We start from the raw sequence: 22,524 nt of genomic DNA, 5'->3' as shown, positions 1-22,524 counted from the left end.
TATTGAAAATATTGTAGAGTTGTGTCCTTTTCCAAATCATTTTTTAAAGGCACAATCTTGAAAAACCAAATGTTTGCTCTTATATGCGATTAAGTTTTTTGTAGTTTATATCCATTGTTCACATTACCTTAACGTTGAGAGTAAAAATGGGAATTATGAGAATTTTTCACAAGCCTCTTATTTTGCATGCTTACAATTGCATGTAGCATTTTTCTGTACAAATCACAAGAACCATTGTTTTAAAAGTAATCCCATTTACCCTTGAGGCTGATATCATTCAGTTCCATGAACATGGCTTCTGAAATGTAGCGCTTCACGAGAACATCTCCTTAAGCAGCTTTTGGGAGACTGACTTCCTTTCATTGAACATGCCTACTGAATGCTAGCCCTACTTGAATAAAAGTTTCGTATAAGCAATAGAAACATGATGAATTTGCGATCTTCACAAGCCAATAGTTCAGAATGCACAGCTGACAAAAAAGAATATGATCTCAGATGCCTTTTTGGCAAGCTAAGCACTTTCGTACAATTTACACACGTAATGCATAATCACCAATATGTAGCAATATCAATATTGGTGATTTCAGCATATTGTATTAGAAAACCCAGACACTAGAGGAGACAATTAATTTGTTTCAACTTTTACTGGTCTAGCTTCCAGACCACCATCTGGTCGCTTCACAAGGATGTATGGCATGTATGTCCCTAGAAATTTATCCCACATCATGAAAAAGGGCTGGGAGAAATTATACTTAGTGCCATGGAGCTGGTGATGAATGTCATGGTATGCCGTGTTGTTTCTGAAGAGCAAGTGGAAAGGATTACCAGGTAGCCGTAGCCCACAGTGATCATCCACAGTTTTGATCACCGCAAAAGAAAAGAAGAACACAGATGTGCGTGGAGTCATTCCTGAAAGTAGGAATGAAAAGGCACCTCCTACAGTGTCAAGCAATAAGCCCTCCAGGGGATGGTTATACAGAGCTCCGATCGCATAAGGAACAACCAGCCTATGATGTTGTGAGTGCACATGACGATAGAGAAACCTATTCACATGCATATAGCGGTGCACAAAATACTGCCACGTGTCCATTACCAGCATTGCCACCAGTACTTGCAAAATTTGGATTCCAATGTTTGGCTGTACATGTTTCCCAGCCACTCCTATCTTTGACGTTACCTAATTATCATCCAGCATAACTAACATCTTGAGTTAAAATTTTATCTCCATTGAATCGTACTTGTAAAATGAGATGAATGTTAAGAATTTTTGGCATACGTATAGTACAATATCTGCCAAGATTTTTCCTGAATTTAGCATCCAACATGTGCAATGTCGATCTATAAGAGTTCACTCAAAAATTATTGCCATAAATAGCACGGACAGCATGTCATGGCATTGCCACATTAACACCAGCTACAGTACATGCACAAAGATATATAGTTCCTTTATGACGACTACTTCTAATGCTTTTCCAGAGGTGCAGAAAAATAGTCAGCAATTATAAAGGCAGGCATCAGGAAATGTATCAGAATTAGGACAGCAATTCAATGTTCCCGCAGTGAACATTTTAGTGGACTATCAAAATTTCTCCAATAGATATGCAGAAGAGAGAAACTTCATAACTGGGAAAGTACAGCACAGATTACAGCAAATACTATCGAGCTCAACAAAAGATGGACTGCAAGTACTCAACATTGCCTCAAAATTACCAGCCAAGCGCTAGTGCTAAAAGCTTAAAAATGTGCTTTGAAACCAAGGGCAACGTGTACTCCCACTCTTGCTGCCAAGACTCCCCTTCCTGCACGCCCATGAAGAGATTTCTGTGGGATGAGCCGAATTGGCCCTTGTATAGCCAGGGGAAAGGGCTGTCTAACCCCAACCCCACTAGCTTGCCGACCATATGGCCGACCTGGTGGAGCCTGATCTGTCCCTTGGTTGTGCCTTAAAAAATTAACTGTACTGCAGCCCCTCCTGGTCCTCCTGATGCCAAGACATGGGCATATGCATGGCCATTTTTAGCTAGTGCACCCTTCTCCCTGGCCTAGTCTATTTCCCTCGGTCGTCCTCATTTGGGGGCTACAAAAAGAGAACTGCCTACCTATCATGGGCTCAATTAACCTTGGTTGGCCCCCCAAAAAAAGACAAAAAAAGAAGTAATAAAAGTCAAAATGTCAGCCTCATTTTAGGGGCCTTTCACAGCCCCGTTTCTAGTCATTTCGACTCCATTTTGAAGCCTCTTCATCGATCTTTCCTCCTGAGCTTCTCCATCAGCCTTTTTCGTGGTTCTACACACTATTATATCAGGTACTCATTACAGCAGGTTTTGCTGTCTATTTCTCCGAGTCAGCTTCATTTATTGCCTGCATTTGTACTCCTCCGCGAGATAGTCACAATGCCACCCAAACGTCTACCTGGTGTTGAGGAGTCGTCACAAGCTGGGGACATTTACTGAGAGTGCTTCTAAAGGTGGGATAGCTGCCACTACTCACCCCGCATCTCCTATACCTATGGAGCAAGGAAAATTTTTTGATACTCTCTCGTCTATATGCTTTAGAATGCCTTCTTGCAGATGGGACAACAAATCGAGCAGCAGATCGGCCAGGCTATGCACGACAAGGGTAAGCAGCCCACACCCAAACAAGGGGACTACTCAAACAATCAAGATGTTTTTTCTGCTCCATGCAGGGGTTTTATGGCAGATGCCCGCCGTGCCTATGAACATCAATCTTCTAGACCGTTGCATGTACCCCAGCATGGGGATTCTTTGGACTTGGATGATGCATTCTCTATGCCGCAAAGCACCTTCTGGCAGGATGTCAGGCCATCTTTTAACTCCCAGTTTTATGCATCTATGCAGGCCAAGCCGTCTCTTTTGGGCCAACCGATTGGTATGCATCCGGTTAGTGCTCCTTTCACCGCACCACCGAGTATGCTTGGAGTTGGTTTTGGTTTATATGGCAGCCCACACCCCTGGGAGTTCTCAACTTTTTGACATGCCTGGGAGTTCTCAGCCTTTTGGCATGCCACCGTTTCAGAGAGATGCATTTGGCAGAGACCCAGCCAGGGGTTCATGCACCTATCGCTTCGCCAGTGAGCACATACAGCCAGATGCGGCCAATGCATCAGATGGCACTAGCTACTACGCAACAGGGGGTTAGTGGTGGGCAGCAGGCCACTTTTTATGAGATGCTAGTAGATTCCTTGCGTTCATATAAGGCACTACCTGAGGCCATCAAACTTGAGATGCCTTTCTCCGACTATGTGGACCTCAAGCGTGATGATACTTGCACTTCCGGAGGTCACGCGCACAGGAGTTACGCAGCCAAGGATGTCAAAGAAACTCACAGTGCATAAGTTCAAAGGGGACACTCTCACACCTAATGAGATGGAGGAGTGGCTTACAAAGTAATTGGCTGAATTCTATGCATTGTCACAGACTGGTACAGTCCAAGAGTATTTGCAGCGCTTTAGGAGGAATTCCTTATTTGCACAGGACGAATCTAAAAAAGGGAAGTTGCTGTGTTTTATCTAGGGATTGAGTCCTTCCCTAGCTGCAGATGTGAAGGCACATAACCCTCAAACAATTGAGCATGCAGCCCAATTGGTAGAGGTGTTCAAGCCCAAATATGCCAGCAAGTATAAGTTGGCAACGGGCAGCACATATGGGACTGCAAATGAGGCTGAGAAGAAGCCTAAGGCAACTGATTGGTATGATAGAAAATCAGCAGCACCACCATTTCCGAGGTTTCCCACTGTTACAGGCAGCAAAATGCGATATGCTAAGCCATACAAGTCATCTGATGCTAAGCTAGGAGCTAAGCCAAGTGCTGGAAATGAAAAATCAGAATTTAAACGACACTATTATGGACAAAAGAAAGCGGGCAAACTTATGCTTTAAGTGTGGTGAGAAGTGGACTCCTGAGCATCGAGAAGTTTGCAAGATGCATAACAGTGGCACTGCAAAACTCAGCATGATTATTGAGATATCAAATGAGGAGGATTTAATGGATGCTTCTGAGACCTTGGATGCCACTCATGATGATTCAAAGGGTGCACATTGATGTGCGAGAGGATGCAAATGGAAATGCTCCGGTGGATGAGGAGGAGATCTATTGGGATGCGCAGCACACAATTTATGATCTCTCTTTTCATGCCTTGAAGGGTGCCAAAAGTGCTGAAACTATCAGATTGAAGGGGCAAATTAATGGCAAGACTGTTCACATGCTTGGGACAGCAGTAGAACTCATAGTTTCATCAATTCTAAGACCTTATAGAAGGTGGGACTGATAGCTACTAAGATTGATCATGGGCTGAGAGTAGAGGTGGCAAATGGACAGCATTTGATTAGTCAACTTCGTTGCCACGATGCAAGAATCAAGCTCTCTAAGGATTATGAATTTGTTGGGGATCTCTTGGCACTGGACATGGGCCCACTAGATGCTGTCCTCGGCTGCGATTGGCTAAAATCTTTGGGTAAATTCAGCATGGATTTAAAAGCCCTATCACTCGGCTTTGTCCACAGGGGTAGAACTGTAGCATTGCATAGCATTGCCACTCCTAAATTGCAGGTCATTTCAGCAAGGCAGTTGGCCATCAGGAAGGAGCATGCCCTCTAAGCATTGAATGTATCAGTATCTCATGGGGGTGGTTCCCCATGTTGAGGAGTGTGGTATACAGCAATTGCTCTCGGAGTTTGCTGATGTATTTGCAGAATGCCATCCCAATTGCCTCCCACGAGGGATGTGGATCATGCCATTGTTCTAGAGCCTGGCAGCAATTGCTCTCGGAGTTTGCTGATGTATTTGCAGATATGCCATCCCAATTGCCTCCCACGAGGGATGTGGATCATGCCATTGTTCTAGAGCCTAGCAGTAAGCCCATAAACAAAGCCCCCTACCGTCTTTCGAAGGTTGAGCGCGAGGAAGTGGCTATATAGGTGCGAGAATTGCTTGACAAGGACTTCATTTCTCATAGCACTTCTCCTTTTGCCTCCCCGGCTTCAAGTGAAGAAGAAAGATGGATCGTACCGCATGTGCATTGATTACAGGGATCTAAACAAGGCCACTATCAAGAACAGGTTTCCAACCCCAGGATAGATAGCCGGTTGGATGAACTCAAGGGTGCTCAGTTTTTCATGAAGATAGATTTGAGGTCTGGTTACCATCAAATCAGGGTGGAAGAAGGAGATGAACACAAGACGGCCTTCCGCACAGAACGAGGATTGTATGAATTCAAGGTGATGCCTTTTGGATTAACTAATGCACCATCCACCTTCGAAGCGCTGATGAAAAAGATATTGCAGCCTCTTCTTTTCAAATGCGTGCTAATTTTCTTTGATGATATCCTCATTTACAGTAAGGATAGGTAGGAGCACATTAGGGAAGCAAGGGCTAAAAATTTTGAGGATGCATCAGCTTTATGCAAAAGCCAATAAATGCACTTTTATGGCAAAGGAGGTTTGAGTACTGGGGCATATTGTGAGTAGACATGGCATTCGAGTGGATCCCGCAAAGGTGAAATGCATCAAAAATTGGCCATAACCATAAAATCCCACCCAGTTGAGAGGATATTTAGTTCTTTCTTCCTTCTGCAAGCGCTTTATTCGCAAATTTGCCAAGAGAGCAACTCCTCTTACTAACCTCTTGAAGAAGGATGCTTTTCGGTGGTCAAAGGAAGCACAATGCAACTTTGAAGACCTGAAATTTGCTCTCACTCATGCACCTATCTTGGTATGCCCTGATTTTTCATGTCCTTCCATTGTGGAGGAAGATGCTAGTGGCAAAGGATTGGGGGCTGTTTTGAGGAAGGAACAAGGGGTAATTGCCTTTGAAAGCAGAAAATTTGATGCCAAAGAACTAAATTACCATGTTTATGATCAGGAGATGTTGGCTATCTTGCATGCTTTCAAGAAATGGGACCACTATCTATACGGGAGTAAAATTAAGGTGAAAACAGATCATAGGACACTCAGATTCTTCCTCACCCAGCCAAATTTGTCATATAAGCATAAGAGGTGGTTGACTGCACTCCAGGAAAATGTGGTTGCAGACGCCTTGTCCAGAATGTGGCCTTGCAATTTGTCCGCTATCTCTACCATATATCAGGAGTGGTTTCATGGCATTGAACATTCAAGAAGTATATGCAGAATTCTAAGGCAGCTCCCATATTTTCAGATTTGAAGAAGCCTTCTAGTCAGGGTCATCCAGAATTCAAATTGCATAATGGGCTGTTGAGGTGCCAGGACAGGATTTATTTAGTGCCAGACTCAAAATATAGACAGTTGGTTTTGCAAGACATGCACTCCTCTCCCACGGCACATGCAGGTGTCACTAAAACATATGAAAGAATCAAGCAGAACTTTACCTGGGAAAGCATGTGGCGTGATGTGGTTAAATACGTGGCTGAATGCTTGCCTTGGCAACAGAATAAAGTGGATAGAAAATTACCCGCACGTCTCTTGCAGCCATTAGCCATTCCAAAGGGCAAATGGATGCACATAGCAATGGATTTCATCACAGGATTGCCTTCTACAAAGAGAGAATGGAACAACATCTATTTGGTGGTGGATAGAATGACAAAAGAGGCCCATTTCATACCCACTAAGACCCGGTATTCAGCATCACATGTTGCTTGGCAATTCATTGAGCATGTCTTTAAGCATCATGGTTTCCCTCAAGAAATTGTCAGTGACAGAGATGCAAAATTTATGGGTCACTTTTGGCAGGAGTTATTTATAGCAGTGGGTACTTTACTCACACCTAGCACTGCATACTGATGGACAGTCGGTAAGGGCGAACAAATGGGTGGAGGAATATTTGAGGCACTTTTGTCATGCTACTCAAAAGTCTTGGGATAAATGGTTGGCACTTGATGAACATTGCTACAACAATGCCAAGCATCTCTCCATTGGCATGAGCCCGTTTGAGGCAATGTACGGATGCAAGGTCGGGATGCCTAAGTCCCCATCCACCCCTTATTGTACACTTTTTGATGTGACATCTAATCCTATCTACTCCCTTCTCCTTCCTCCTACGTGCTCCCTACACTCTCTCCCAATCTCTCTATCTCTCTCTTCCTCTCCCTCTCCCTCTTCCCCTTTCCTCACTTCTCACTCCTCCCTCTTCCTCTCTCTTTCCTCTACCAATTCTATCCCCTTCTCCAATCTTCCCTGCCTCCTTTCATTGCAACTTGCGAGTCCCCAATGAGGAGGACTTGGGGGAGGTGTACCAGCAGCATGTAAAGGATCTAGGAGAAGCATCTGTACAGTGCATAGGGCTACCAGATGGGCTGAACAGAGATTCTCCAGATGGTCTGCCACGTGGGCAGGGAACAGGCTCCCACATAGTCGGCAAACAGGACTGTTTTGGGGTCTGGTTTAGGGCCTGGCAGAGGCTGGAATGAGGTCCATGTGAAGGGGCCAGAAGAGGCAGCAGAGCCTGCAGCAGGCAAGGCGTTGAGAGCATTTCTTCAACTCTCACACTAGTTATTGCTAGCCAGCAACAAAAGGAAAGGGCAGCAATACCAAGTGCCATAAAACATCCACCACAAACACACTGAACAACACCAATCATTGAAGGTAAAGTCTCCCGCTCTATCTCCCAAACTCTTCAGGAACGTACCTGAAGTCACACAAACCTTCTAAAAAGGGCCACCCACCACTTCTTTTGAAAGAACAAGTAGAACCTCGCAACCTCCGTAGAACCGATGAAAAGCACAAGCATACGTCTGCTCCCCAACACCGCCGTGCAACACCAAAGCAACTGTCGCAGAGATCGCAAGCTACGAAACGTAGAGAAAGAGAGCAAGGTTTACATGGAAACTGTAAGAGAATTGAAGAAGGTGCATGGAGAAGCGGCAAGATATAGATATATCATGAGTAAAAATGAGAAGATACAAGGATGGAGCAACAAAGTGTGCTCCAAATTGAGTGATACAATGCTAGGGAGAGTGTTAAAGATAGTGTAAATTGCACTATCTACATCTCCCAAACACCGTGCAACACCAACATAGTTCTCGCAGAGCTACAAGCTACGAATTATTGTGGACGTAGAATGAGAAGGCGAGACTTATATGGAAACTACAAGAAAATTGAAGAAAACGCATGGAGAAACTGTAACGTACAGATATATCATGAGTTGAATTGACAAGATGCAAGGCTAGAGCAGCAAAACGTGCTCAAAACTGAGTGATAAAATGCTAGGGAGAGCAAGGATCTGGACACATCAAGGCTTAGGTGACTCGCTCCCCCCAAGGGCAGCCCTGGAGGCTCAATTTATAGATGCAAAGGGGGCCAAAAGCAGGGTGTCCACTCCATCCAACTCTAACTATAGTTTGCCGCATGGTTTTTTAAAAAACGAGATGCGTTTCACAAAAAGTTGAGAAACTTGTCAAAAAAGCTGACTTTCCTTGCTTTCCTGCAATTTTTGGCTTGCTTTATCCCAAGGCACCTCCCATAATAGGGCTTGCTTTTGCTCCAGAAACGTGGGCACACCAAAAAGCTGGCCAAAGATCCAAAAATTGGGCTAATTCCCTAAAAGCGCTTGCTTCCTTCCTATGATGGTCGCTTTTCCTCTTGGTGATTGCTGTTTCCTCAGGGCAACTTGCTTTTCCTCCGTTTTTAGGTGCTTTTCTAGCGTTTCGGCCACTTTTCTAAGAGATCACACTTTCATAGAGCTTAATGGCTAATATACTCTTTCTTCTATTTCTTCCAAAATCACTTGTGGAGAGTTAATTCCTCAACACCTTAATCTTGGTGATGTGATCTTGAATTGAGTTCCTCTCTACTATTGTCTCTTCAAAGGTGGCTCCAGACTGTTGTCCCACTTCCTTTCTTATCGGATCAAAATGCTTAGCTGCCTTTATTCATGAGGCAGTTAAGCATCGACAGCGCTTGCTCAGATTATAGAGGCAGGGGCAGAGCACACTGATAGAGTCATCTCAGAGCATGATCACAGAGTTCTTTCAGCCAGATCACACAGATCCTCGTTCCTCAGGCAGTCGGCACATGGTAGAGATCCAGAAACAACGACACATCATACTTGAGAGAGGGAGGACACAGAGCACACACAGATCACGCCCGAAGACATCCGTTTCATCTTCAAACTTGGGGCGCAACCTACACGACCTATTGGAGTTACTGTGGCCCTAGTCAGACGCAGAGCTGTAGCCAGGAGGCCACGTTGATAGATAGCCACCAGTGCTCTATCCCTGATCTTATACCACCGTAGCCTCACCAGCCATTGGATCCACCTTCTAGAGCTCCAAGTATCTATTGTATCGGGCCAGACTTGGCACACAATTTGATGTGACATGATGATGATAATGATGATGATGATGATGATGTAGTACATGACATTGTTGTTATGACTATGTAGCACTGACCCTTTCTATGACTATGTAGCATTTACATCTAGCATGGGTCATAATGCTCGTTTTAGTAGCTCCACCCTTTCCTGCTTTCTAATAGTCTCATAGACCGATAGGTCTTCCGAAGATTTTAATAAACTTTCTTTCTTTCTTTCTTCCATGTGTATGTTGTAGAAGCCATGGAAGATTGCGATACTATGAGAGCCAAGAGCACCAAGGTGAAAGAAAAGAATTGAATCGAGAAAGTTGGACCATTTAGGCATGTCAAGAAGAAAGGAAGGCAAGAAGGAGGGAGACCGGATGCTAAAAGAAAGACAAGAAAGATCACGGAGAAGAGTTTCCCGCTAGGAGAAGGTATTGAGCCCGATGATCTTAAGCAAGATCTTCAGCAGGTCAGGCCTTATATTTCTCTTTCACAACTTCATGCTTTGGTACCAGCTTTGAGAAGGAAATTTGCTACGTGTGTGAGTGAGATCTCGCAAATTAACTTCATAGTTGGTCATGGAGATGGAGGTAGCTTCTGTTGACACTTTTGAGGATCCTCCTCCCTTGGTAGATTGCATTATAAGAGGGCAAGTGATACCCCTTGGTTGATGGAGGGGCACAAATATGTATCACGTCTTGACAATATTTTGCAGAAGGGGCTGAAAATTGATGAAGTACCCCGTGTCAAGATGAGGATGGCAAATAACAGCAGGGATTTGTAATAGAGGTTATGATGGAAGTATGCGGAATCAGCAAAAGGTGGATTTCTATCATGACTAGCAAGGGGGATGGCTACTCCCTTATTTTGGGGACGCCATGGTTACTGGGTGTCAGAGCCATTCAAGATTGGAAATGGGGACAGCTTATCATGTCGAGGGATGATCATAGAATAGTGTTTGATATGAACGATCAGTGTAATACAATAAGCTAGGTGAAAATCGAATATGACTCAGAATCATCGGAGGAGGAAGAGCACTCTGGGATTGAGGAAGAGTCAGACATGTAAGGTATGGGAGTAAATTGTGCTCACACCTAATCTTCTCACCTTTTGGGCCATTGGCTTAGTATTAGGCTTCAATTCAATATAATGTTGGACCACCTCAACCCCTCTGATCTACGTATATTCAGTAATAAATAGATCTGAAAATTGAGAGAACAAGGGACATTGGTGCTGAGGTATGACAATATGGCAAATAACAAGCATGATATGAAGTTCCATCAAAAGCGGGAAGGCCCTTTCAGAGTGCTTACTGCCTATCCTTCAGGCTATTATCAACTTCAAGATCTAGATGGAACTCTACACAAGAGGAAGGTCAATGGATGGAGATTCAAGCCTTATTTTTAGAGGTTATGGCCAGCTTGTTGGGATCTGGATGATGTTTTGATGCTATGCTGCCTTGTCTATTCAGAGATGGTTTTTCATATAGAGTCATGTCTTTTGGTGCCCCGGGTACTTTTCAAAGGTTATGGCAAGATCAGGAGGAAGCTCAGAATCTAGATGCTATAGGAGCAACCTAAAAACTTTTGGATGATACACGAATGTCCCATCCTACCGGGGCATGGCTGCCATGATGCATGGTTTTTTTTGATAGCCGGTGAGCAAACTAAAAACTTTTGGATGATACACGAATGTCCCATCCTATCGGGGGATGGCTGCCATGATGCATGGTTTTTTTGATAGCCGGATTTTGTCACAGGATGTGGGGTAATTGGATGGGTAGGTGATTTTGCAATGAGTAGGGAAAAATTAGATCGCGTGCCTAGCTCTATGGAGGCATGACCTCTAGAAAATAGCAGCCAAAACATTAAAAAAGCACCTAAAAGCAGAGGAAAACAAGTTGCCTTGGGGAAAAGTAAGTCACTCGAGGAAAAAGCAATCAATAAGAGAAAAAGTGACCATCTTGGACCTTTAGGGGATCTGCCCAGTTTTTTGAGTATGGCCCCTTGTTTTTTGTCAACTATTGGGTGTGCACATGTTTTTGGAGGATAGGTGCTCACTCGTATTGTGGGAGGTGCTTTTGGAGAAACGAGCCAAAAATTGCAGCAAAGCAGTTCCTAAGGAGAGGAGTATCAAATTAGAAAAATAAGTACAGCAGCCCTCTACTTGCAGAATTTTCCGACCTTGGAGAATGCATTTGCTTTAACACCTGCAAGTGCATGCATGGATTGCTTCTCCTGCCAGACATACTTACCAAAGGCAAACAACCCCAAAAGCATGCAATTGAAGCACTGTGACAACCAGAGGAAGCTAAGAGCTGCCGTGTAAAACATGGGCATTTGACCTGCCCATTCGCTTAGTCCACTGTTAGAACTAAACCAGACCTGCCAGACCATCGGAGGAATCCCTGTTCAGCCAATCTGGCAGCCCTATGCACTGTACATCCTACTTTCCTAGATTCTTTACCTCGCCCATGTCCTCCTCATTTGGCCCCTCACAAGTGGCGAGGTGACCGCAAAAATCCCAACACTTTGACTGAAGCTCTTTTATTTTGTGACAGCTGATCCACAGGCTCCCATGACCAAGTGTATGTCTAGAAACCCTGGACCATAAGCTCCATATGAGTTTAGAACTTAGTAATCCTCCAGCAACACTATATCTTCTAGATCTGTTGGAGTTTGTATGTGTGTAGCTGGCTGCATGCATGTTTGAATGAGTGTGTGTGTGTGCTCACCTGTGCATTTGAACATGCACGACCTTGACCCTTGGCCAGTTTCTCCATGCAGCGGAAATAGAGAATGGATAAGTTGTGTGCAATAGAAGACTCTTTAGAGAGGAAAAGGAAATGCTTTAATTCAAAGAAAACTTCACCTTTCTTTGTCCACAAGAGAGAACTCACAAGCACCACGTTCAGAAGATAGATAACTGTACAACAATTCAAAATGTCTCAGAATATAGTTTACAAAATCTAAGCCAAACACTCCTTACAGAAAGCTTCACCAAAGATCCCAAAACAGACAGCATCCGCTGCCTTGGATGCTCTATGGTGAGCACAAATAGTGCTCTTACTTCTGTCCTTGTACTCCTCAGGTTGTGTGCTCCTCAGTGAACTTCAGTGACCATCCGTAGTGCGAGTTCCTTAGCCAGCCCCTCCATACATGTGCTCGCCTACTGGCTGTAGGTATGCACCAATTGATGCTCCTCAGTAACTGAGGGCTGCCTCCAGTCTGAAATAGATAATGTGCCCACAAATGGGCTTATTTATAGAAGGCTCCAGGCCCCCTAGACTGGCCATCCAGTCCACCTAACCAGCCACAGACTGGGCCCATCCAGTCTGTGCTTACCCAACCAGATCAGGCCTATATAAGGCCACTTCTTCTATAAGTCCAGGAACTGCCAAGGCTGCCGACCTATTGCAGTCTTCCCTGGTTCCTTGCCGGTGTGCAGGCTCCTGGCTCCTGCTGCACCCGTCCATCTCCAGAGCGTTTCGCAGTATCTGCTTCTGCACAGCAGCCATGCCAACAGATCCACTACCATTGTGGATGCTACAGGAGGACCTGCAACTGCCCCTGCACAGTGTGTACATACGACCATTGTGGATGCTCCAGAAGGAACTGCAACTGCAATTGTACAGTGTGTACCTGCTGCTGCTATCCGTAACTGTTGATGTGTCATCTGTGCAGGTTGTGGCCTCTGCACTGCAGGTACACCTTCCATACAGGTATGCCCTCTTTCAGAACTCCGTTGCCAGCCCTAAGTCCTGGATTATGTGGCAGCCTACAGTGCTACCCACAATACTTCCATCCATCTTCTCTTATATATATCAAGATGAATCCAGGAACATGCCCAAACTCTTCCTCTGAAAGCACACGACACATAGTGCAGTTCAATCTGATGATAGTCACAAGGTTGAGAACTGTAAACTCCATCCCGCATAGGAGGGACTAGCTACTATGATATCCCCACCAACATCATCAGCGCCCAACAGCAGTGCATACAATGCTCTCACAAATACATATCCACACATACTTGGGCATCCATTTATACAAAGGTCTTCACACTGAGTTTCTGTCAGCACTTGAGAGGTGAAGCGCAGACTCAAAGGTCTTCACACTGAGTTTCTGTCAGCACTTGAGAGGTGAAGCGCAGACTCAGCCGTGACGAAGGCTAGCACTAAAGGAGAAGGCTATTAAAACTAGTCCACATTGCCTTCATTCAAGCTACAACTGCTTGTGAAGACTATACAAATTCATTTTAGTCTCTCCCAAATGAGAATTTCTAAGCAAAATATGCTTTAACAATCTAGCTGACACATCAAATAAAGATACAAAGAATTTATTGCACTATCAACAACACAGTGTGCAGTGTCAATCTCATGACAGTCACAAGTTTGTGAACCGGGAAGATATGCCAAGGGCACATGTCTCAGAAAGGTTTCTTCCGGTAGTTGAGTTTGCTTAAAATATTGCCAAAGCATTCAGCTATTAGGATGAGTCCTTTCATGTTAATGAATGGATATCAACCACGTGCACCTTAGACAGTGGGCTTTCAAAAGCTCAGGATGACAGTAAGATTCTGAATTTCTACAAGACAATAAGGATAGCCAGAGAAAGTATTCAATCTGTTGATGATAGCGCACAATGTTATTCAAATCAAAAGCGTTCACCTAGGATATTATAGGAAGGTATGATGGTGGTACCTTAAAGATCTAAGGTGATGAAAACAATAAAATCTTATAAGTTGTCTTCTAGGTATGGACCCTTCAGTGGATTCCGCATAGCACTCACGGTCCAAATCATCAGTTATGCATGCCACACCAGCTATAGGCTGAATGTAAATCACGTGGTTGCAATGACATCAGCTCACCTGTCCACGTGACAGATAGCTGAAATCATGATGGAGATCGACCAATCAGCACATATCCTATTCCTCCTATTCTGTCCTCGTAGGGGGCCCCTACAAGCGAGCCTCTAGATCTAGGTGGATTTCTAGTGAGAGCTGTAAACAAGGCCAAATTTAGGCAAACTTAGTGGGTATTTAGGCCTAGAGAGAGTAAAAAGGAGATATAGTGGAGCGGGGACTCTATAAGTCCACCTCCCCACCCTTTGTAAGCACTTTTTGATGTGACATCTAATCCTTCCCTCCTCTCTCTCTCTCTCTCTCTCTCTCTCTCTCTCTCTCTCTCCCCTTGGGAGCTGCCATGTGCCCTCCCTAAAGCAGATGTACAAGAGGGTTTCATGCCATAGACCTTTTGTGCTGAGATATCGAGCTCCACTTGTGATATGCCAGGGTGACCGTTGTGCATTTATGTCACCGACTTGTTAGCTGCAGATGCGGTTGGTACACCGCCCATAAATAATAGCTGGATGACAACTATCTTTATGTACTCTAGTTAGTGGCTCAGTTAGTATGCCACCTAGGTTAGCTGAGTTTGGTTTGAAACCCACATATATGGTTCATCTATTCCTTTTGTACTAAGAGAGAGTTCTTTTGGCTTTCACAACTAAGAAGAGAAAAACTGTTTTCAATCTCCACCTTTGTGTGTATTCCCCCATTGTGTATGCGAGAAAGCTGCAAGTGAGACTCCTTACCTCTCTCCCACTCTCTTCACATGGTATCAGAGCTTGGTTCGTGGTAAGAAGCTCAAGAAAGCAAACCAAGTTCGCAGTGTCTTGGTAAGAGGATCAGTGTTGCTTTCCTTTTTCGAGTTTGGGAGCAAATCTCTGCAGGTAGCATAGCCGGAAAGTGAAAGAGTGCATTGTCTCAGATTGGGACGCCCTTCGCGGTGTGACGAGAGGACATTATTTTTTTGATTCGAGGCCATTTCGGGGCCCAATTTGGTGACGAAAGTTTTTTGCGCCCTATTTTTTGCCATGCGACCACTGTTCTACAGGTCGGTGAAAAGTTACTGCAAAAATTGCATCATATGCCTATGCGCAGAGATATAAGGAGTGACAGAATCATTCTTATTGCCTGTTGATGCAAAATCATCACTAGGAAGTGACTGTGTGGTCAAATACCACTTTCGTAAGTTTTGCAGATTTACCCTTACGAGGCAAAAGTTGTGTTTTTTGCAGTGACAGAAAATTTTTGCAATATTCTGTAATGGCGCCTGATGCTCTTTCACAGATAGTTACTAAAAAGCTTGACAAGAAAAACTTCCCAGCATGGAAGTTTAGAATGACGAATTTCCGTAAGAAAAAAGGCTATTGGGAGTTCATTACTGGAGCTGAACAAGAACCAGTTATTCCTAATGTTCCCAATCAACAGGAGTTACAGGCATTTAAAGACTGCCATGAGAGAGCCATAAAAGTTATGTACTGGCTATCTATCAGTATTTCAAATTCTATGATTGTGCATATTCACGATGCAAGTATGCCGAAGGAGGCGTGGGATACTTTGACAAAAATGTATAGCACAAATACGCAAGCCAGAAAAATGTAGTTTAAGTAGGAGTTGCATAATGTGCACAAAGAAAATATGAGCATCAATGACTACCACATGAAGGTGAAGAAGATTGCAGATACACTTGCTTCCATTGGGTCGCCAGTGGAAGATGATTTAGTTTCTGTGACCTTGAATGTTCTAGGAAAGGATTATGCACAATTCCAGACATTCATTGCCGTCCATGAAAAATTTCCTAATTTTAAAGAGTTCATTGCTCTTCTAATTTCTGAAGAGCATAGACATGGTGGTGCATCTTCTTCAGGAGGAACTTCAAAAGAAGCTGTCTTCTACTCAAATGCTGGAAGAGGTAGAGGTAGAAATAGAGGTAGAGGTAAAGCAGGCCGATTTGGAGGCCATGCAGAAATCAGAATATGCAGTAAATTCAAGAAAATCAGTCCTATGGAGGAGGACATGGTAACCTTAGAGGCAGGGAGAGCCAAACAGATCGTGGTGAATGGCAGAGAGGTCAAAATGCAGATAGCAATGTTGAATGCTACTACTGTGGTAAAATGGGTCATATGGCTAAAGACTGCTACAAAAAGCAGAATGACATCATGAATGAAAAATTACAGCAAGGCAATTATGCATCCTCTAGTAGACAGGGTGATGACAGAAATGAGCATTTGTTTATGGTGCAGCACATGACCAATTCTATAACAAGTATAGAAGAAAGCAATGATGTGTGGTATGTTGACTCAGGTGCGTCAAACCACATGACACGTCATGCAGAATGGATGCAGGATGCAAGGAAAATGAAAAGACCAAGATTTGTGAAGACTGGTGATGATACTGCACATCCTTTTGTGCAAATTGGTAAAATTCCTTTGTCTATGCAGGATGGAAAAAAAAAATACATGTCTGATGTATTTCATGTTCCGAATATCACCAAGAACCTGGTTTCTATTGGTTAAATGGTTAAGCAGGGCTTGCAAGTCAGATTTAATCCTCATGGATGCTTTGTTGAGGATATGAAAAATAAAGGTCGCTTGATAGCAAAAGGAAAGAAGAAGGACAGGATGTTTACGTTGGATGCGGACATGCCTGAATTGAGTACAGCAATGTTTGCACATGGGACCGGTATAGTTGCAGATATTGATATCTGACATAAACGCATTGGTCATGTTAATGTACAACGACTTAAATAAATGCAGGCCCAAAATATTGTTGCAGGATTGCCTAAGTTCAAGGTTACAGAAATGCATAAGGTATGTGAAGCCTGTCAATTTGAAAAACAGGCAAGAAAAGCATTTCTTAGACATGTTCAAGAGAGTAAGAGGCCATTGGAATTAATCCACTCTGATGTGTGGACTAATAAAGCTGCATCTATTGGAGGCTGTCATTATTTTGTCACTTTTATTGATGACTACAGCAAAAAAGTTTGGGAGTATTTTATGAAAAAGAAAAGTAAAGTGTTTGGGTATTTCAAAGCTTTTAAAGCTATGGTTGAGAAAGAAACAGAGAAGTGCATCTTTATTGGTTATTCTCTGCAGCAGAAAGGGTATAGATGCTATAACCCTTTTACTCGTAAGTTTATAGTGAGCAGAGATGTTTTTTATGAGATAAGCAGCTGGTATAAACCAGTAAATGTGATTGATGATGTAGATGCACAAAATTCACAGCAGCAATCACAAAATATTAGTGGACCTGTAGTGTCCTCTAGCAGTGGTTCACATACTTCACCATGGACATGCAGATTGAGATCAAGAGAATCTCCTCAAAGCAATGCGGATAGTGGTATGCAAGTATCACGAAAAAAAAAAGAGAAAGTAGATCAGCCCATGGTTGATGTGAATGCAAGTCACTCTTATGTGGATGGTAAATCCAGTGGCTCAGAACAGAGCCTTGATGATGAGTTGGGTATTCCTTCTGTTGTTACACCTGGAGTAAGGAAGGCAAGGGATGTTTTGATAGCACCTGACAATGAGCCTATTTTGCGCAGGTCTACCAGAGCTAGGTATCCTGTGGATAGGCTGAAATATGATGGATTTACAACCATTCACTATGCCTATATGGTCAAAGTGATACATGAACCAAAACCCACTTCTTTTGAGCAAGCCATAGGAAAAGAAAAATGGAAGAAAGCCTTGGATGAAGAAATAGATGCCTTGGAAGCAAATGCTACATGGGAATTGATGCCTTTGCCTAAAGACAAGAATGCAATTGGCTGCAAGTGAGTTTATAAGGTGAAGCACAATGCAGATGGTTCTGTGAGCAGATACAAAGCAAGATTAGTTGTCAAGGGATATGCATAGACATCTTGCATTGATTATAAAGAAACATTCAGTCCAGTTGCAAGGATGGCAACTGTAAGAGCAGTCATTGCTATGGCTGCATCAAAGGGATGGTCTTTACATCAGATGGATGTAAAGAATGCCTTCTTACATGGTGATTTGCAAGAAGAGGTCTACATGGAGAAGCCACCAGATTATGTGCATGTTATTCATCTTGAGTTTGTTTGTAGGTTAAAGAAAGCCTTGTATGGCTTGAAGCAAGCACCCAGAGCATGGTCTGCTGACAAGCTAGGACAGTATCTTGTCACTATTGGCTTTCAGATTTCCAAGGCAAATTTCTCACTTTATGTGAGAAAAACAAAGAAATGCATTATGCTGCTTGTCATTTATGTTGATGATTTGATCATCACAAGTGATAGTGATGAAGATATCCTTCATGTGAAAATGCTATTGAAGCAGAAGTTTGAGATGATGGATTTGGGAGAGCTGCGTTACTTCTTGGGCATTGAGGTGATTAGATCCACAAGTGGGATATGGCTCTTGCAAAGGCAATATGGATTGGACATGCTGTCCAAATATGGGATGATAGGTTGTAAGCCTATTTCAGTTCCTTTGGAGCAGAATGTGAAGCTGAGCTCAGATGCAGGTGAGCTTCTGGAAGACCCTACTATGTACAGACGCATAGTAGGAAGTTTGATTTATATGAATATTACCAGGCCAGATTTGAGCTATGCTGTTGGGTTAGTAAGTCAGTTTATGCAGACTCCAAGGAAACCGCATTTGAATGTGACTAGACGCATACTGAGGTATGTGAAGTCCACATTGCAGTATGGACTATTTTATGAAACTGGGGTTTAGATACAGTTGCATGGATACACTGATGCTGATTGGGCTAGTAGTATTTCTGATAGACGATCTACTAGTGGATATGTGTTCTCTTTTGGGAGTGTTGCAATCACTTGGAGCAGCAAGAAACAGCCTATAGTTGCCTTGTCGAGCGCAAAGGCTGAGTACAGAGGTGCAGCAATGGCTGCATGTGAGGCAGCTTGGTTGCATAAGCTACTTTATGATATGCATCAATCTATAGATGGGTCAGTTGTCATTTATTGTGACAACATGAGCAGTATACACTTGGCAAATAATCCAGTCTATCATGCTAGAACAAAGCACATTGAGATGCATTATCACTATGTGCAGGAGAAGATTCTAGTAGGTTTTATTGATCTAGTTTATGTCAACACAGAGGATCAAGTAGCTGACATATTCACGAAGACATTGGGTGCAGAGAAGCTGCGCAAGTTCAGAGACATGCTTGATATGCAAGAATTGGGATTGAGCTCGAGGGAGAGTGTTGAGATATCGAGCTCCACTCGTAATATGCCAGGATGACCGTTGTGCATTTATGTCACCGACTTGTTAGTAGCAAATGCGGTTGGTACACCGCCCATGAATAATAGCTAAATAACAGCTATCTTTATGTACTCTAGTTAGTGGCTCGGTTGGTATGCCACCTAGGTTAACTGAGTTGTGTTTGAGACCCACATATTCTATTCCTTTGGTACTAAGAGAGAGTTCTTTTGGCTTTCACAACTAAGAAGAGGAAAACTGTTTTCAGCGTCCACCTTTGTGTGTATTCCCCCATTGTGTATGCAAGAAAGCTGCAAGTGAGACTCCTTACTTCTCTCCCACTCTCTTCACACTTTGGTCTCCAGTGGACGTTAATAGACTTTCTTTCTTTCTTTTTTTTCTCATTTCCTTCCTTCTCTCCCTTCCATGCATTCTTCCCCTTTCTCTATTCTGCCCCTACTCCTTTTCTATAGGCCTTAGATTCCTTCAAGAATTTTGTAGGAGATCCATGTATATTCTATATAGTTCCATGTGGTACAGCATAGAGACTGCCTGTCTGCAAGAGGACTGATATTTAATGTGGCAAGGTGGTAACAAGCATACTTATAAGCAAATTACCTTGCTTATGAGTGAAGCTCAGGATCAAAGCATGCTAAGGGGAGTTGTGGATCATCAAGGTCAACGGCAAGTAACAACTCCCCAGGGAGTATGATCTCATAGAGCATGAGACCTTGCCAATAGGGCACGAGGATCCTCAATATGCAGAGGACACATGGTGGGCAGCATGCATGACCTTCATTCCACGATCAGGCAGGGCCTTCCATCATTAGCAAGTGTGTTTGTGGACAGATCAACATGGGCTTGTCCATGGGTACTTTTGAATCAGACACCCACCCGTGAGATGTGCCGTCTTTGGGTCACTTGATGACGATATACATGCAAGACTTCATTTCATGACAGCCATTCGGCACATCCCAGCCTCAAGTGAATGCTATTCAAAAACTTACACTTACGTTCCAGCTGCATTTCATGAGAATGCCTATAATAGGACTTGGCCTTAAAGTCAGTAAAAGAGGATGCACTACAAAGACTCTAAAACAGCTCAGGAAGGAAGGAGGGTATATTTCAAAATCAGCACATGTTCAAGAGGCCAATGGAGCAAAAATGATGCCTTCTCAGAGTCGCAACGACCCTACCAGCCAGTGTTAGTGATTTGTCTTTTTCAAATTATTTGGTTGTTTATGGGCCAAGTACACTGTGCTATGGCAGAAGCACTGCAAGACAGGTATCTGGATGTAGAAGATCCATAGGTCCAAAGGAGAAACTGGGATCTTATTAACTTGGAAGAATGGCTCACAGGGCTGGAAGTTATATCCAACAGATAATGAGGGCAAGATAATTTATGCTGGCCTGCACTTGAATGAGTATGTCCACAATTTGTAGAAAAAGGTGAGGAGCTCCTTCCAGAAGCCCTAGACATGGGCTGATTTCAAAAGGCTTATGGAACTTACACAGGCAGAAAAATTGCACCACTCAAGATCCCTGTAAATTTCAGGAAGCACAGAAAGGGTAGCTACAGTTGCAATGCAGAGACAGATCATGGGGAAGATGAGGGAAAACAAACGATGCTACCAATGTAGGGAAAAGTGGGCAGCAAGGCACAGAATATAAACAATAAAAAAACTATGGCGACTTCACAATTGTGGAGCCTGTTTAATGAGCCAGCCAGGATGGATCATCAACACTTACACGACCCAGAATTGTCGCAGCAGAGTCGTATCACTGTTCCTTCCAGGTGGCATGCATGATCAAGTGTGCCCTTCTTATAGCAAGTCAAATATGGGACTATAGGTAAGGGGGACTATCTAAGTCCACCTCTCACTCATTGTACCCTACGTTTTGATGTGCCATCTACTCTGCTTCACTCCCGCAGTCTACCCGCCAACCAATAAATTATAGGCCAACTCCCTTCCAGCCCACATGATTGGTCTCCAGTTCCTTCTGAGATGGGTGCACGAGTTCTTGCTCTAACCCTCGGTATCAAAACTAGCATGCATCACACGCATCTGGTGTTGGCCACAACTACTAATCTAAGGTGACAACTGCCCCGACCTACAGAATCATATAACTCTGCCTCCGAGAGGAGTTTTGTCCAGAAAAGAGCTGCGAACGTTGGTTACATAATTACATCCCGTAGCTTGAATCCCAACGCTCATATATTTCAAGATAAGGATCATGCAGCAAGAAACACGCAGAGACCTCACGGAACATCAAAGAATTATCGCACCTGAAACATTGAAAGCGCAACCGCAGCTTGTATTGTCTGTTGTAAAAGAACACCCTTGATTACTGTGGGAAGGGAGACGACGTTTTTGTGCTCTTCTTGGCGGGAATGAAGGCGATAGCGAGTCAAAGGAGGCAGTATGTGATAAAACCCGGCATATAGCCAATAAACTACAATAGGCGCCAACGTTCCCATGACTTCGTCACTGATGTACCCGTCCCAGAAGACCATGGCTACGAACGAAGATCAGCGATGAATACTGGATATTTTCTTTGAATCCAAGCTGGGATCTTCACATCTTGGAGTGCAGATGGTAAGAGAAAGCTAAGCTGGTGTGATATTTCCGAGGAATCGGGTATACACGTAGATGATGAACGAACAGAAATCCGGCAACAAGCAAATTGTGTGGGATGATACACAAAGCAGATCAGTTTTGCAAAGATTTGTCGGACGGAAATCCAACAACTAGAGATTAGAGCTTTGCTTTGCTTTGCTTTGCTTTTTGTCCGGCCCAAAAAAAAAACAGTTCACCCCACTCCAAGTTTAGACACCGCTGTACAAAGAGCTTTCTCGCATTTCTTTTTACCCAAATTGCACAATATTATCATGTGTCAACTCTTCTCTTACTATCCCCCACGAAATAGAATTGGAGGATCGCCGCCGCTTTTCATGGTTCTCACAGGTGGTTGTTGCCGGTCATCATCAGACTCGTCATTCATTTCACCACCTTCTCATATTACCATACCAGTCGTCGTCGCTGGTGGCCACATCAGGCTGCTAAACCGTGCGATTCGTGTAGTAGTTAGAAGAGATGGAATGGGCCACTCATGTAGCAGCTAGCCATGGACTCGACACAAATCTTTTGTGTCAGTGTCTAAGCCCATCTCTCTTGGTATGCCAGCTAGGATGATAGCCCTTCACACCA

At 43.6% G+C, this 22,524-nt stretch overlaps 1 protein-coding gene across 1 annotated transcript; it reads right to left on the bottom strand.

Moving 5' to 3' along the window:
* Positions 1-242: 242 nt before the first annotated feature.
* LOC147884251 (very-long-chain aldehyde decarbonylase GL1-9-like) lies at positions 243-22,212 on the bottom strand. The gene is made up of 2 exons (XM_087398362.1): positions 21,603-22,212; positions 243-1,177 (listed from the first exon to the last, which is right to left on the bottom strand). Exons 1-2 carry the CDS (start codon positions 21,828-21,830, stop codon positions 626-628), a joined length of 780 nt encoding a protein of 259 aa, XP_087254488.1. The 5' UTR covers positions 21,831-22,212; the 3' UTR covers positions 243-625.
* Between the last annotated feature and the right edge of the window lie 312 nt (positions 22,213-22,524).

The sequence above is a fragment of the Dipteris shenzhenensis genome, chromosome 27, assembly GCF_047967505.1.
Source record: "Dipteris shenzhenensis isolate YYH24624 ecotype China chromosome 27, Dip_SZ_1.0, whole genome shotgun sequence".
Classification (NCBI taxonomy): Eukaryota; Viridiplantae; Streptophyta; class Polypodiopsida; order Gleicheniales; family Dipteridaceae; genus Dipteris; species Dipteris shenzhenensis.
The sequence above is the reverse complement of the archived record's forward strand: the minus strand, read 5'-3'. Positions and strand labels throughout refer to the sequence as shown.